The 18,380-nt window shown below is 43.0% G+C and overlaps 1 protein-coding gene across 1 annotated transcript in view; it reads right to left on the minus strand.

The window, feature by feature from the left end:
• RYR3 (ryanodine receptor 3) overlaps positions 1-18,380 on the minus strand; it is a 663,207-nt gene that overhangs the window by 243,254 nt on the left and 401,573 nt on the right. Inside the window, 4 exon segments of the mRNA XM_075065483.1 lie at positions 905-1,085; positions 8,565-8,700; positions 13,425-13,528; positions 14,561-14,693. Coding sequence (XP_074921584.1) covers positions 905-1,085; positions 8,565-8,700; positions 13,425-13,528; positions 14,561-14,693 — 554 coding nt within the window.

Here is an 18,380-nt window from a genome sequence, read left to right on the forward strand (position 1 = left end):
TTGCTGACAGGAGGATTCTGTGACAATGACCAATTCAAAAATGTACTCTACAGTGTGGTTTAGAAAAATACGTCCATTGCTTTAGACAAATGGAAAGAAACTTCAAGATGTTTCTTGCACTGAGATTTTCAAAGCAGATTAGAGGATTTAGACAAGTATCTTTCAATTTGTTGAACTGCTTTGAAAACCTCAGCCTTAATCTTTTCTTTCAGAATTCCAGAAGCAAAAACATTTCTTCTGTGTAAAGTATTCAATAATGCACAGATTTTATTAAATCTCTGGGGCGGGGGTAAAAAGGGGCCAGCTTGGGTCACCTCTCCCCCCGACCCAAGAACTTTGCAGAGGAGACATCACCTGCACCACCCTTGGGCACTGAGACCTTTCTTTCCTCCTGCCATGTGGCCTCAGGGGAAAAACCTTCTGAGCTCAGTGCTCCTTGGCTCTGTGTGTGTGTACTCCAACTCTCTTGTTCCTCATAACCCTCACAATCTCTTCAGCTCAATTTCACACCACATCTGCTCCTCTCCCCTACTCTTCCCTACCCTGTCCCCTATAGCTCCTTTCCCTTCCATGTTCTCTCTCCCTTCACCTTTCCTTCCATTTGCTGATCCCCTCCTAACTAAACCCACCATAAAAAGCAATCATAGAACTAACATGAAGCTTGCTGTTATCACACTGTTCATTCTCCTTGTGTGTTATCCTACCCTGTCCCCGCTCAGTCTGGCTTATCAGTTTACACTGTGAACTCTTTGAGGTAGGGACTGCCTGCCGCTCTGTGTCTGTACAGTGCCTAGCACAATGGGGCAAACATGGTTAGTCACTAGGTACCACTGTAGTATACAAGATTAATAATTCAGCTAATGAAACATCAGCGTTAGCCAAAAGAGCATATACATTTACTTACACTTCTCTTATATAGCACTGAGATGGAAGGTCAAGAGCTGGGTTCTCTGAGATCTTAATAGCTCCTTGCATAGCTGCCAGCAAACCATTTCCTCCTTCTCCTCTAAGAGCTGGCCCAAAGCATTCTGGGCGTCGAATAAGGAGCTTGACAACAACACTAGCATTTTCCTCAACACTTTCACCTGAAGACCAACAGGACATGTTAGCCTCTTATATAAAAGCCAATACACTTCTTCTCAAAGGAAACCACTAATCTATAAGCAGTTTGGATTTTTCCCTAACTTTTACAGAACATAAAATAATAGAGAGAGAGAGAAACAAACTTTCTGAAAAGAGAAAAATGCTAAATTTACAGCACTAGCAATAAATCTTCTACTTAATCAAAAATCAGTTATTATACACAGAATGACACTGTAAACTCCCCCAAACTGTCTTGGCCAAAGTTCAACAACCCTAACTTAGAAGATTGACTTCTAGGGTTGCCAGGGGAATACATTTCCAGAACTACTTCTGTCTTTGCCCTCTCTTCTGAGACTGCGAAGAAAGGCAGCAATTCTGGTAGCAGCTTCTGAAGTATCCATGCAGGAAAATGATTGAGAACTCATTTCACATAAATAATTAAACCGTCACTAGAAGGTAACAAAAATGGTTACTAACCTTCTGTAATTGCTGTTCTTTGAGATGCGTTGCACATGTCCATTCCACTCTTGGCATGTGTGTGGCCTTTGCAGTCATTGGAAACTTTTCCTTCAGTGGTTCTGCCAGGATGGTTGAAACGCCCTCTGCTATTGTGTGCTAATGCATTCAAGTATGAAGGGCCCAGCCATCCCAGAGTTTACTTAGTTCTTTTTTGCTGGACAACCCACTCCACAGAAGTAGATGGGTGGGTCGTGGATTGAACATGTGTAACACCTCTCGAACAACAACAGTTATGGAAGTTTAGTAACTATTTTTTCTTGAGGAATTGCACATTAGCATTCTACACTTGGTGACTCAGCAGCTATAAAGCAGGTGGTGGGATCGGAGTCGATGTACACACAGATTGGAGTACAACTCACTCAAATTTAACATAGTTTCTGGAGTACTGAGTGATGGCATAATGGGATGCAGAGCTGTGGACTGAAGATCAGGTAGCCTCTCTACAAATTTCCTGGATAGGGGCATGCATAAGAAATGCCATCAAAGCCACATGAGATCTTATTGAATGAGCAGTTACTCTGCTTGATAGAGAATGCCGGTCAGGACATAACATACATGAACACAAGAGGTTATCCATGATGAAATTCTTCGTGAAGAGATTGTGAGATCTTTTATCCCATCTGAGATGACCACAAATAGTTGGGCTGACAAATGGTACTGTTTAGTTCTATTTAGAACACCAAAGCCCTTCTAACATCTAGGGTGTGCAGGCATTACTTATATCTCTATTGTAGGAAAATAAATCAAGTGGTTAATATGAAAGTTAGATATCCCTTTAGAGAGAAATCTTGGATGAGGGCATAGATGTACTTTATCCTTCAAGAAAACTACATAAGGAGGTTCAGGCGTCAGAGCATACAGCTCAACAACCATATAGGCCATAGTGATGGCTACCAAAAAAGGACACTTACATTGACAGGTGTAACTAAGAAGCATATTGCTAAAGGCTTAAATGAGGCCTATAAGCTTAAACAAAACTAAGTTCAAGTCCCAGAGAGGAACAGGTTCCTTCATCTGTGGGTACAACCTTTCTAGGCCTTTCAAAAGTCTGATTGACTTAGCATTAGAAAATATAGAACGGCTGTCCATGTGAGGCTGGAAAGCTGATATTGTTGCCAAGTGGACCTTGATAGAACTAATCACCAAACCTTGATATTTAGGAACAATAAATAGTCCAGAACATGCTGGATTGAGTACTGCATTGGCAAAACTTCAAATTGATGAGACCAGGAGGAAAATTGCTTATATTTTGAAATAAAAGTAGCCCCGGTGGAGGGCTTTCCGCTATTTAACAAGACATCTCAAACAAGACTCCTCTCTAGGATTTAACCACGGAGCTTCCAGGCTACCAAATGAAGTGCCTGCAGGTTTGGATGGAACAGCCAACCATAACACTGTGAAATGATGTCTGGGGCCTTAGGAAGTGATATCAGAGCCTATCTGATAGATCCATGAGAATGGAGAACCAGTGCTGCCAGGGCAATGCTGCGGCTATTAGTATAACTTAGGCATGGTTCCACTTGATCTTTAGCAACTCTCTGTGTAGGAGTGGAATTGGAGGTAAAGCATAGCGGAGTTGTTCAGCCAGGATAGTAGGAAAGTGTCTGTGATGGAACCTGGACTGCAACCTTGTACAGAACAAAACTGATGGCATTTCCTGTTAGTTTTGTTTGTGAATAGATCTATCTGGGGATTCCCTCACTGCTAGAAAATGCACATGACCTGATGGAAAATGCACCTGGCTACATCCTGGCAAAAAGACCACTTGTGGTGATTTGTAAACAATCTGCCTAGATGGTCAGCATGCTCACTCTGCACCCATGAAAGGTAAGAGGGGTCAAGATTGATTTAATTGGCAGAGCAAAAGTTCCAGAGGTGAATGGCCTCTTGACAAAGTGGGGAAGAGCAGGCTTCTCCCTGCCTGTTGAGGTAAAACATTGTTGCTGTGTTGCCTGTGAAAACAAACAGGCTTTTTCCCCTGGACATGAGATAGTAAAAACTGGCATCCTAGCAGATAATCCTTAGTTCCCTGACATTGATTTGTAGAGACATGTCTTGTGAAGACCATAAACTCTGAGTTTGGAGAGGACCCAGATGAGCACAGATGCATCTGTCACCAATGTCAACAAAGGCTGAGGGTGGACACAGTGAACACCTTCACACACTGAGCCAGTGAGCTCTATAATCATCAGAAGGGGATGAGATGCCTCCTGAGGAAACTGCCTCATCGAGGAGGAGGACAATGAAGCCAGCACAGGTTGAGGTTGTCCCTCCTCCATAAGCTCTCCAGCAGACTTCTCCTGAACCACCACTTCCTGCTCACCACTGGGCCCAGAACCGGACTCAGGGACAGGCAGTGTCTGGTGAGCAGACTCTCTGTGCCTCTCTGAGGAGACAGAGCAGGAATGCCTCATATATGACTTGGAAACTGGGGGGAATCTTCAGATTCCAAAAGAATCATTGGATGGGTGGTGGGCCCCAGTAACTCCTGGCTATTGCAGCTTGAGGAGCTCGAGGCAACCCCAGGTAATAACACCTGGATAGGGAGTTGTATGACTGGCTCTGAGGCTGGGAAACATAGGAATGAATCTCCAGTTCAGAGGACTAATCACTCTCTGCTGACCAAGGTGGGGGTGGGGGGATTATTATTAGCACTCTACACTTCTCCAATTATGCTGGAGAATGGTGTAGAGTCAGTAAAGAGTGTAAAACAACTAACATTGCAAGCTTCTCCTTTTATGGTACCAACAGGGGCATAAAGTCTGAGGCCAAGGAGGTTGGTTCGGTACTGCCACACCTCTGCCTGCCAGTACCAAAAGCATGGTTTCCAGCACCACCAGGGACACAGGTACCGATAGACCCAGAAGACCTCTAACTGCTGCAAATGCCTCAAGCATGGTCGGTACCAAGATGGGCTCAAGTCATTGTGGTCACAAATGTAGAAAGCACCTCTTCAGGCCCCAGACTCAACAGTGCCTGCCTCAGTGTTGGAGTCAATGATTCTGCTTTCAACACTATCTGAGATGAGGAGTACTTGTATTTTGTCTGTATTCTACTCTTATCCTCATGCTTAGAGGATTTGGTTACCAGCAGTTTTCCTTTCTCTGTGGTCTGTCTAGAGGTTTCATGCCTCTTCTTGGGCACTGGAGATGGCAAGTGGTGCCAAATCTCAGGAAGCATAAGAGGCACACTCCTAACCAATCCCAAAGCACTTGATGCCAAGTCAAGACAGATAGCTTCTGATGGAAGTCTCAGGGCTGCTCCAGGAGCAAGAACTTCAGCCTCACTTCTCTGTCTTTAGTCTTTGTCTTAAAGTTCTTGCAAATCTGACAAGGATTCTGAATAGGAGCTTCCCCCAAGCATTTCAAGCAATTTGAATGTGGTTCACTGTCGGGCACTGGCCCAAAACAAAAGACACAGGGCTTGAAGCATGGTGACCAAGGCATCCCTCAGTACCAAGAAAAAGAACCCCCAGATCTGGTGACTGAAAAAGAACACTTACTAAGTACTAAGCAACTATAAAACAAGAGAACTATTCACAAGAGCACTTGCTAAGGCAAACCATGAAATTCCAACAACTATCACAGGTGGTAAGAAGGGACTGAGATGCTCTGGGGCAGATGGGTCCTTTATATTGGAGTTTAGTGGTGTGCGACAGCAGAGGTGCTCAAGGCACCCTGATGGGTACCACTGAAATAAAAATTTCTGACTACTGTGCATAGGGTGCACGTACACCAAGAATGAAATGCATATGTGCAATTACTCAAAGAAGAATTTTCTGTTCATTGCTGACCAGGGCCAATATTCCAACTAGTGACCTGGATCAATCATAAAATTTAAATACTTGGTTACCAGTCCCTGTAAGCATTCACTTAAAGCTTTAGAAAATATACTAAAGGGGACAATGCTGCACTGATATAAGGATAAATACTAATTTAACAGGCTCCCTCACATTCAGATTGTATAAAACTCAGTGCAACCCCACCCCAATTAAAAGATTAATTGTTTTAAATGGCCAGTGTTTTTCATGAAATAAAGTGATATAATTTCAGTGGTCCAACAGAATGGAGATTGTTGCTAAACACTGTATTGTCTGTGTTCTGGCACAATGAATATCTCCTGTGATCTAGCAACTAAATCTTCTCAGAGTGACTAAGGAATATCAAATCCACCAAGGATTGATACATCTGCCCTCTAGACACGGTAATTTAACTGCAGTAAAAAAGTATCTCAGATTATTTTCAATATATGTTTAGGTAGGGATAAATATGTTTTGCTAGCTATATGAAGGCTTTAAATAGAATCCTTCTCAATTTCAATTTTTTGAAGCTTTTTGTTGAAGAATTGCCACTTTGAGGTCTATTATTGAGTGATCAGAGAGACTGAACCAAAAAACTTCAAAAACAGATTCCAACATGAAGCTGCAGAATTGGAATTAATTTACAAACTAGATACCATCAGATTAGGCCTGAATAAAGACTGGGAGTAGTTGGGTCATTACAAAACCTAAACTTAATTTCCCCAACACTAATTTCTCCCTACAGTTACTCACACTTTCTTGTCAACTGCCTATAATGGGCCTCTCTCTTACCATTTCAAAAGTTATTTTTCCTCCCTGGGTATCCTGCTGTTAATTGATTTCTCTTGTTAGACTGACCTAAAACTTGGTAAAGCACCACCATCTTTTCATGTATTTATACCCGTATTTTACTTTATACATCTGATGAAGTCGGTTCTAGCTCACGAAAGCTTATGCCCAAATAAATTTGTTAGTCTCTAAGGTGTCACAAGGACGCCTCGTTTTTTTTTTGTTTTTTTTTGCTGATACAGACTAACACAGCTACCACAGAAACCGTGTACTTTTGAGACATTTATTGAAATTAGCCTTCAGTGTTTCCTTTTTTGTCTTTATGGTTTGTCATATCAAGTGATGAAATAAAAAAAAATCATGACTGTTTTTAAATATCTGAGGGTTAACCTTGAAATCCTTATTTGGGCAAAGCTCCCAGTTATAACAATGGTTATTTTGCCTGAGGAAGGACAGAACAACAACTTCAAGATTGGTCTCCAGGTTTGAATCTGGTACCAGCGTGATCAGCAGACCTTTTAAGCTTTAGTAATGCTCTAAGCCCCAACTTGGTATGGCCACTAAGAACAGATTTTGGACAACTGGCATGTTGAACTACTACTGTGCTTACAACTGCACAAGTCCTTTTTGTTCATTTTAACCTCTTGTGTGTTACATCAAATTTTTCACTAGTCTGATTAGTGATCTAATATTATAATAAACAAGATCAACAAAATTATACCCTGTCAGATTTTCATCAGTCAGTTTCTTCCCTCTGTATAGTAAATGAACATTTAAAATGTGTTAGGAATACTGACATTACATTTAAAAGGTTGAGCCTTTCCCCACTGTCTCCCCCCTGTCAGAGCCTTTCTCCACTTCTGCAGTTTTTCCCTGCTGAGGAGAACGGCTCTAGCAATGGGGAGCTAACAACGTCTTTTCCCACTGCCTGAGTCTTTCCCTCCAGTGAGGAAGGGCTCCATCAGCGAGGAAGTTGTGGGACACTACATTGCTAAAAAACAGCAGTGTAGATGGAAAGCACAGCTTGGGCAAGAAGAGAGCCAAGTAGGGCAGGAGCGGCAAACCTTTTGGCCTGAGGGTCAGCATCAGGTTTCCAAAATTGTATAGAGGGCCGGTTAGCGGAGGTTGTGCCTTCTCAAACAGCCAGGCGTGGCCTGTCCCCCGTCCCCTATCCAACCCCTCCTACTTCTTGCCCCCTGACAGCCCCCCTCGGACTCCTGCCCCATCAACCCCCCCCGTTCCCTGACAGCTGCCCCCCCAGAACTCCTGCCCGATCCAATCCCCCCTGTTCTCTGACAGTCCCCAAAACCCCTGCCCCTGACTGCCTCCACCACCCCATCCAACCCTTCCTCTCATTCCTGACTACCCCCCTGGGGACCCTTTCCCCATACAACCACCCCTTTTCCCTGTCCCCTGAGCGCCCCCAGAACCCCTGCCCGACTTCCCCTCTGCCGCCCCATCCAACCCCACCCTCCTTCCTGGCTGCTGCCCACCCCTGCCCCCATTCAACCCCCGTTACCCGCCTTCTGACCGCCCTGAACCCTATCCACACCCCAACCCCCTGAACTCCCCTGCCCTCTATCCACCACCCCCCTTCCCACGCTGCCTGGAGCACCAGTGGCTGGCAGCGCTACAGCCGCACCGCCTAGAGCACCAGGACAGGCAGCTGCACCACCTAGCTGGAGCCAGCCATGCACCACGCAGCAGAGAGCACTAGGTCAGGGCGGGTTCTGCAGCTGTGCTGCCCCAGGAGCTCACAGCCCCACCGCCCAGAGCATTGTGGCGGGGCATGCTGAGACTGCAAGGTGGAGGGACAGCAGGGGAGGGGCTGGGGGCTAGCCTCCAGGGGCAGGAGCTCAGGGGTGGGGCAGGAGGGTCCCACAGGCTGGATGTGGCCCGCAGTTTGTCCACCTCTGATGTAGGCTGTGTACTTGGGCATGTCTTTACTCACCTAAGCCAGGTCTCTCCCAGTCAATGCTGCTATTTATACCTGTGCTGGAAGAGCTATGTTTATGTACACTACATGCTGCTTAAAGAAGCATGCAGTGTAGACATATTCTCAAGCGCCAACTGCAATCTGTGAACCTCATCAGCAGTTTCAGCCAAGTGTCCAAGAAATGAATGATCATTGAGAAGGAACTACTTTTTCTCTTTTAGAGTTTGTTTCTTCACTTCAGGATTAAGGTACATTGGCAGGCAACAGGAAGAAGAGATGACTATATTCTCCAATACTGTTTATCCAGCATCTTTCACAAACACTAAACTCACACAAAAATACTTCACTGATAGAGAAATGTGTAAAACATAAGGTTTTCTTAAAACATTTAAGAAAACATCTCTTGAGATAATCAAGATGCCAAAGATTTAAACTTACTGTTAACAAAGACAGCAAATCTTAAGAACGATAGGTAACGTTCACCCTCTATCGGATTCCATCCAATGTCAGGATATCCTTTAGCTACCAGCATAGGGCAGCTCTGAAGTCCACAACCAGCCAAGTAGGTGACAACCTGTTAAATACAAGCATTTGCAGTATTAAACATTTGTTATGTTTTAGTTTTGAAATACATTTCTAATAATGTTATCGATCTTTGAAACAAAATAGAACATCAGAAATAAATTACAAGATATTTTTATATAGCAAATGTTTTGACCTGCCTCTGAGAAACAATGTGGTTATGCTTAACATTGCATCAATTTATTTTTCTAGCTCTTAGTTTTCTATATCAAATGATGAAAAACCTAAAACCATCTTATTTTTAAGATGGCCTATTTACATGACCAGAACATCCATAAAACAATTGACAGTGTTTTAATTTGGGAGGTGAAAAATCAAAGAATCAAGAACTGTGAAAGTCCGATTTTTCCCCCTATGTTAAATAAACTGTAGAGAGAAAGTTAGGAAACAAAAATTTAACAACTTAAGAACTTGTTTTGAATTCCTAGCTCATAGCAAGAGCAAAATTCCTGCCACATCCAAGGTTACCTAATGTGAAACAATGCTGTTAAACTTTCTGGGTGAAATCCTGATCGTGCCTATGCAATGGAAATGATATTCAAAAGTGCTGAGATTTCATAATCAGACTTTTTTGGGGGAATTATAATAATTAAGGTAAAACTAAATGGAAGTACAAATATTCAAACTCTTCAAAAAATTGATCAATACACAATTGAAAAAGTCTAAAGATCCAGCAAGAATTAAATTGGAATTTCTGTAATCTATAGATACCAAATCTAATGTTACTTACCAAGAGAAATGTCAAAAACTACTAGATGAACCTTTGAGAAGAGGTTGGAAGTTAATTTATAGTAAGATGTAATGAATAGTCTTACCGGCTTCAAAACATGGGCCATAGAATTTTACTATTAACTTCTGATGTGTACCATACTGCAGGATAACTTGAGATGGTAAGGAAGGGAGGAAAAGAAGGAAAGAAAAGCAGTAGTTCTCTCTCCCAGGATTTTTCAAATAGCATATTTATGATAGAAAACCATTGCTTTGAGTATTTTATCCTACTGTAGGGCTCAACCATCAAGCTGTGGGCTAATAATTTTCACTATAATCCTCAATTCTAATTAATATATATTATATATACATACAAAAATATTAAAATAATGTTAAGGTTGTAAGTCACACACGCAAAAGTTTGGAAAAGACCAAAATTAAGGTTGCCTGTACAACCTTAATTTGCACTCCCAGTCCCACCCCAGTTGTATGCATTATACCATCTTTAATTACATGAACTCATTTTTTCCCCCACAGGACTTCTGCCTCAGTATACAGGATGGACAGTACTCACCGAATATATAATCAATATTTAATTTTATCTTAATCATGTGTGGCCTTATTAACTGCACACCATTCAAACCGTGCACTGAATACACAATTATTAATTTCCTCATGCGTTTTTCTATGGTGCTCATCACTCTAATATCTAAACACTTCACAAACATTAATGAATTTATCACCAGAACACTGCTGTAACAGGAGGCAGTGTTGTTATCCCCAGTTTACACATGGGGAACTGAAGTCCTGAGGGATTAAGACCAAAATTGTCAAAAATGTCACCTAATTTTGGGTGCCCAAATTGAGACACATAAGCCCTAATTTTTCAGAGTGCTTGCCAATTTTACAGAATTTTATATGTTCAAAACACAGCTCCAACCGACTTCAGTTACTATTGTGAGCACTCAGCACTTCTGTGCACATGGACCCAAATGTCTCAAATTGGGCTACCAGAAAACGAGACACACACAGCAGCCAGAAGAAATTTTGTCTTAAATGACTTGCCCAGCATCACATAGGAACTCTATGGCAAAAGCAGGGATAGAATCCAATTCTGTAGGGCAGCATTTGACTGCCTTTATCACTAGACCATCCTTTCTCTTCTTGCAGTCTCCTGCATTTTCACTTCACGCCTTCCAACTTTGCAACCAGTGAGACTGGGATCCCATAGACAATGTCATTTATTAAACAATCTTGACTGATTCCCAGAAGACAGTCCATCCTCTTCAGCACTTCCTAACTTTTGAGTACTTGACTTTGCACCCTTAATGTTCTTTGCACATATTTTTGCATGTAATTTCCTTATTTTTTTAAAAAGCAAAATGAAACAACAGAAATTACAGCATGTGGAATCACAGTGATACCCACATGGGTCATCAGTAGGATTTGGACCTTTCAATCTACAGAACAGTCCTCTGCCACTTGAAATAATACAGTAATTTAATAGCAGTAGGCTATCATCTATGTCAGAAGTTTTCAAACTGTGGTCCATCGACCACCAGTGGTTTGCGAGTTCCATTCAGGTGGTTCATGTATAGTTTCCTCTAAGGTACCCTGGGCGGCCGCACATGAGAGAATTAGCCACCCACCTAATTAGTGGAGCCACGCAGGCATGGCTTCAATAATTAGGTGCCAGGTCCCTGAGAAGATGCACATGTAAGATGAGGTGATGGCCTTAGAGGGATAGAAGGTAGGTGGGAGGGGGCAGTGGGATGAGAACAGGGGGCGGAGGGAATTGGGGATGTATAGGGCTTCAGTGGCCAGAGAAAGAGGCAATTTTCCCAGCTCCAGGGCTGTGGCTGCCGGGAAGAGACCCTCCCTCTTTCCAGTCCCAGCTCGGGGGCTGCTGCAGTGGGGGAGAGAGGGCACATCCATCACATTAGAAAGGTATTAAAATATGAGTTGCGTGCTTTTATTTGTAGAACAAAACATCCCATTAATTGTTATTAAGGTTTGTTTTAATATAGCGCTTTTATCCAAAGTGCTTTACAATAGTTGGCTAACAGTACAAACAACATTTGGAAAGATCATTAAGTGGTCCGCCAAGACCCTCAGCAATTTTCAAGTGGTCTGCAAAAAAAGAAGTTTGGGAAACACTGATCTATGTGGACCAACCAGTAGAGGGAAATAAGACATTCTGGTAGGCGGTTTCACAGATATTTGCTGACAGCAAGGAATGTAAAGACTTAGGAAACCTGGGTCCAATTCCAGTTTCTAAAGAAGAATGTGTTCAAGTGGTTATTAACCCTTCTGCCCCTGTGCCCTCACATCACCGGGGATCCTGTCTCCATCCCCTTCTGAACCTATCTACCCCCACCACCTGCCCCACTCCCGCTTTGTTCTTATCCACCCCCTCTGGCCTATTCACTCCACCTCACTGCCATCTAGATCTGCCCCATCCTCTTCCATTCCTCATCCATGCCTACAGCCTGACTCCTGTCCCCATTCAATTCCCCTTCTGCTCATACCCAAAGGCTCAGACTACTGACCTCTTCTCCTCCTGATTCCTCACCAACTATCCACCTCCTGCATTCTTCCCTTCTGTGCCCATGCACCCTTCTTCCCTAGCTTCTCTCCTATACCCTCTATCCAACTATCCACTGTTCCTATCCAACACCCAACTGCCTACTACCTTCTTCCTTCTCTGCTCTTACCAACTGCCACACCCCTGCAGCTCTTGTCTCTGTCCTGCTCTGCTCCTATCCACCACCTTGCCACCTGATTCCTGCTCCGCCCCTTCTCCTTCTCCACTCCACTTGATTCATGCTCCCTTTCCCCTCTGCACCTAGCAGCTAACACCCTCCTCCCCACACACACTGCAGCCTTACCCAGACCAGTTGTCTGATTTTAACCTGGATAGTCCTCTTTTTGAGTAGTCCCCCATCCAATACTGAGATAAATCCAGATGCTTATATGTTGGCCAAATTCGGATGAATTTTCACAGGAACAACATATGATATATCCCTGAGACCAAGGTGATCCCATTACAACCTAGTTTCAAGTCCCTGTTTCAAAGCAAGGAGGCACTAGAGCTTCTCACTTAAATAGCTGAAAGATTATTAATTATTATTATTACTTTTAACATGGATAAAGCAATGTATTTTCCCTAAATCTCATTTCAGAAGCAGCTTGACCATTTCAGCTGAAATTAAAAAAAAAAAAAAAAATAGCTTGAGACATATACCTGTCATGGAAAATTTTAACCCAAATAGTTAGCTTTGCAAAGTTATAAGACCTGAAAGTAGAGACTTATACTGGGAAGTGTCAGGCGGCCTTTGCTATAGACATAACTTCCTGCATTATCTATAATTTGTTTGTTCTATTGAGTTTTGTACTGAATACACAATGGAATGTAATCACATAATATTTGGGAATTTAATCAGGGGATACTGAAGAAATTAGAAATGTTATCCTAGCATGCTTTAATTTTACTTTAAAAAAAGACATTTAGGGTAAGTAAGGATCCGGGCATCAACCAGGGGAAAAGTGTGTTGCTCCAATTTGGGGCAGATTACTGGTGCATGTTGAAGACTTCAAATTCCAAGGCAGCTTTTTGGAGCACAAAAACCAATAATGTTTCCAATCTGGCAAATCCAGTTCACGCATGCCAATTTAAAACAATACCTATTTTAAAGATATTTTATTTTACCCTACCCTTAATAACTAATTACATGGCTTTGCTATAAAAAGAACATAGAATTGGAACAGTTAGCCTGCCCTTAATATCATGCTGCCCTTTAACAACTATAAATAAGAGGAGTCAGGAAGATTGCCCCTCTGCTCTACATTACTGCAAGATGAGAAAGAGATTGTTGCAGCGTGATCAAATAATTAATAAACCTTTATTGCAAAACGTCAACCTTATTATGGCATGATCTGACTAGAAGGAGACAGAAAGAACATAGAGCAAAATAAAATAAAATAAGCAAGCTAATAGCAAGCACTTACTTTTTCCAGGTCTGGCTCTTCCAAAGCTAGTGCAAGCTCATTATTGTCCATTACAGAGGCAGCCGCAACATCTAGTGGAGTGGAACCCCTCATAGAAGGAGATGCTGGAGAAAAATACGGTAATATACAGTAATTAAAATTCTTTAGTTTGCACTAATGAAAGTTGTGCAGCAGAGGGCAGCAGTTACACTGTAATCTAGGTCATACTCAAATATATTCATATACAGTATATTTTACAGTCCCAACTCAACAATGCAAAGCTTAAGTGCTTTACTGAGTAGGGATGGACTTAAGTACATGCTTAAGTTCTGTGCTGATTCAGGACCTATATACATTGCTTTACTGTTTTAAAGACTTGGACAAAGCAGTCTGGGATAACAACTCATAAAAACTGAACTTTAGAGAAATTTAATAGAAGTTATATGTCCTCAACATAGGGAAAATTTTCATTCTGTAACTCTAGAGGGCATGAAGTGCTTTCAAAAGATCATCTCAAGTGTTTAAAAATGTGCATACTTGGTTGGAACATTGTGTTACTATCATCACCTACTATTTCTTTATTTTATTCTTAGGTTGGTAATAAGAAAGTCATTTTTTCTTGGGCTATACTAAACTTAAGAACTATGGACTTCCAGGCTTTGGGGGTAGAATATGAAACTTCAAGTCATATGGTTGCACTTCAGGGAAGGATCTTTGCATTACTAACTTTTAAAATAATAATATAATAATATATATATGTACACACACACACACACACACACCTTCCTAACCATTCATTAGTTGGCAGACTAAAGACACCAGCATTATTATAAGGGTTAAATTAAATCTTTAATTTCCAGAAATAACTGTATCAAAGATAAGGGGCATCAAGTAATATGGTTTTCTTCCTAACTCTTTCATTATGTTTAAATAACCCAGCTTTAGATTCTTCTGTTTGTAATCCAATTCACAGAAGTCTAATAATAGAAAGATAGAAAACTATGTTTTTCATTAATATTAATCCAATAATTGAATTTAAACTTCAAAGAGGTCCTCACAATACCATGCCTCAGCTTGATAAACAAGTCAGACAGCAGTCCTGCGATATTGCAATATCCATGGGAGTTGCTTTCAGCAGTCAAAGTTACATGACATACCAAGCCCAACACTGCTGTTTTCCAGCAAGTAACTTAGATGCTCAAACATGGCCTTTTGGTTTTGGCGGCTGATTCGACAGAAGTAGCACAGGAACCGACAACAGCTTGCCACCATCTTAGGAAAAGTGATCTGCTAAGGAAGAAAATTGACAAAGCAACTAAATATGTTAATTACCAATGCTGCACAGATTCTTCTTCATGTATTCCTAATAAGAAACTTTTATGACAGGACCAATAAAGTCAGTGGCTCCTATATGCATGCCTTAACCCCAGTTAGTCTCGGAGGGTGGGGAGGGAGGGGGGAAGAAAAAGACTTCCTTGCACCTTTCTCTTAGGTTCATTTTAACAGCACGTCTAAAATGATGATATAAATCATTCTGCAGAGCTTCAGGAAATTGCAAAGGGCTATATAGGAGTGAAAGAAGATGATCTATGAACAACCATTTCTGCATCCCAAAGTACTTTACAGACTATAGGGTTTATACATTGTTACACAGAAAAAAGTACGTTAAAAGTTAGGAAATTCCAGAATTAAGGTTGCCAGTGCAATCTGAGGCCCAGCCCACACCTAAAAATTTGATTGATCTAGCTACATCACTCAGGGCTGTGAAAAATGCAGTGCAATGTAGTTAGGTTGACCTAGCCCCGCTGTAGAAGCAGCTAGGTTGACAGAAGAATATTTATCTTGCATATGTCATTTATTACATCATCCCATAGTATTTTAGCCACAGGACCCCTGCCTCATTCAATGTATAGGATGGTCAGTGTTCACTTAATGAGCAGATATTGAATGTTTTGGTATTCTTTATTGTTCAGTGTGCAGCTCCATGCCTTATTTACAGCACATCATCCAAACCCTGCTATAAAGAGAGAATTAACAACCTCCTCATGGGCGTAGCATCTGAGTGCTTCAAAAATATTAGTCAATTTATCTTCAGAAGACCCTGTGAGGCACAAGATATCATGATCCCCATTTCGCAGATGGGGAACTGAAGCACACAGGGTAGGTCTACACTGCAATTAAACATTAATGGTTGGCCCATGTCAGCTGATTCAGGCTCATGGGGCTCATGCGGCTCATGCTAATGGGCTGTTTAATTGCAGTATAGACGTTCACTTTCGAGCTCAAGCCTAAACATCTATACCGCAATTAAAAAGCGCCTTAGCTGGAGTTCCGTGAGTCAAAGTCTGCTGGCACAGGCTAGTTGTGTGTGTTTAATTGCAGTGGAGAACTATCCAGGCAAGTTAAGGTCAAAATTTTCCCACTAATTTTGGGTGCCCAAACTGATACACCTAGTACCTGATTTTTCAAAGTATTAAGCATTATGTAGCACTAATATTTCAAAGTACAGCTTCCACTGACTTCACTTGTAGTTGTGAGTTGTAAATATTATAGCTGTCTAGTGTTGTGGTACACCAAACTTCTATGGTATGGGTAGTACACCAGGTGTACTCTGAGTTGGAGGTAAGCACTGAAAGTGATTCAGCTGGGAGACCCTGTAGGCACTAGTGCTGATGGGTCCTAGTAACCACTCAGGACAAGTCTTCACTACCCACCGATCGATCTATCGAGGATCAATTTATCTCATCTAGTGCAAACACAATAAAATCAATCCCTGATCGCACTCCCCGTCGACTCCATAACTCCGGCTCGTGAGACGCTGAAGCGGAGTCGATGGGGGAGCAGCAGCAGTCGACTCGCTGCCGTCCTCATATCCAGGTAAGTCAACCTAAGATATGCCGACTTCAGCTACGCTATTCACGCTGAAGTTGTGCATCTTACGTAGACACCTCCTACCCCCTGCTAGTGTAGACCTGGGCTCAGATCCTTGACTGAAGTGAAAGGGTATTTTACTAGGACTGACAAAAAAGGGGAAGATTGCAAACACCCTAGGAACAGTGGCTTAAACAGTTACAGCTCAAAGAATGACAAAGCGGTTCTTCTGTGGACTCCTGGGTGGCAGTCCACTGAAGGATTAGACCTCTTCAGGCCCAGTGCCTAGGATTCCCTCTCTATTCCCGGCTTCTGTTCAAAGCAGAGAGGAGTTTACAGGTGTCTAGGCTACAATGGTTAGTAGTATGTCTCTTAATGGAGTTCCACTGCACTGACTTCCAACCCACTCCTGCACAGACCTGCTCCCAGCTGCAATGTCCAGCAGTCACTCTCTGTTCCGCCCGTGGTCCTCTGACTTGTACTGCAGCCTGCTGTATACCAACCCTCCAGATTGTCTTGGAGTCTCCGGGCGTTAAAGATTAATATTTAGTTAAAGATTATGTCATGATGGAATGTCCAGGAATACAGCCAATCAAAACTGGCAACCCTACTCTATACACAGTTTCCTGAGGTTCTCTCCCTGCATCCAGTTTCCCGTTGCCCTTGACTTACCATGCTGCCACTACTTCCCCCAAAGTGCTAACCCCTTCCTCAGTCAGGGTTTTAGAGTTTCTGCCCCCTCCTCCTACCTGGACTGGGGAAAGCAATGTGTGGTGGCGAAGAGGTTGATGGGGATAGTATCACCTGATTAAATGCTCAACACTTCTGCAAATCAGACCTCAGGGTCTCAAGCCAGGCACCCAGAAAATAAGAAAATCTGAGACAAGTTTTTAGTGACATGACTAATATCGCATAGCTGCTCTGTAGAAGAGGCAGGGATATAATTCAGTTCTCCAGGACAGCTTTCAACTGCCTTAACCATAAGACCATCTTTTCTCTTCCTGCAGTCCCCTGACTCATTCACTACACAAATAAAACAGGTATGCTGCAGATAGCATTATTTATTATGCAACCCGGATTTATCTCTAGGGCAGGTCTTCTATGTGCACAGAAAGAGGCAGCAGTATAGAGGAAAAATATAATATGTGATCAGGTAATTAATGGCTGTATCACAATGCTTACGCACAAGAGGGAGAAATTCAGGTTGCACAAGCCATCTTAATTCTGCCATTTCCTGACTTTTGAGCATTTGACTTTACAACCTTAAAAATGTTCTTCTACATAATTTTGTATCCAACACAAATATATGCTCATTCATTATGCAGCCACTTCCAGGGTGCAAATAGGGTTGCCAATGCTCCCCATTTGTCTGGGTGTCTCCTGGAATTGGGCTCAATCTCCTGGAGGCTACTGAAATCAATATGGAGGATTTTAGGCCACTAAAAGTCCAGCGGCACAGCTGGAGCTAAAGCAGGCTCCCTACCTGCCTTAGTTCCGCCATTTGCTTACGGAAGCAGCACATGTCCAGCAGCAGCTCCTAGGCAGAGGCATGGCCAGGGGATCTCCGCACGCTGCCCCCATCCCAAATACCGACTCTGCAGCTCTCACTGGCCAGGAACAGGGAACTGCGGCCAATGGGAGCTGCAGGGGCAGTGCCTGCAAGCAGGGAAATCATGCAGAGCCATCTGGCCAGCCGGGAGCCTAGGAGCCACTGCCAGACATGCTGCTGCTTCCAGGAGCCATCGGAGATAAGTGCCACCCAGCCAGAGCCTGCACCCCGAACCCTCTCCTGCACCAAAATTCCCTCCCAGAACCTGCACCCCACACTCCATCCCTCTTGCACCCCAACCCCCCTACCCCAGGCCTGAGCCCCCTCCTGCACTCAAAATCCCTCCTGAAGCCACCAGACTTAGCCCAGAGCCCCCTCCCACACTCTGAACCCCTTGGCCCCACCCCCAGCACAGACCCCACACCCCCTCCTGAATCCCAACCCCCTGCCCCAGCTCGGTGAAAGTGAGTGAGGGTGGGGGAGAGTGAGCAATAGAGGGAGGGGAGCTAGAGTGAGTGCAGGTGGGGCATTGGGGAAAGGTCGGGGAAGAGGATGGG

Source organism: Chelonoidis abingdonii, chromosome 4, assembly GCF_003597395.2.
Source record: "Chelonoidis abingdonii isolate Lonesome George chromosome 4, CheloAbing_2.0, whole genome shotgun sequence".
In the NCBI taxonomy this organism is placed as follows: Eukaryota; Metazoa; Chordata; order Testudines; family Testudinidae; genus Chelonoidis; species Chelonoidis abingdonii.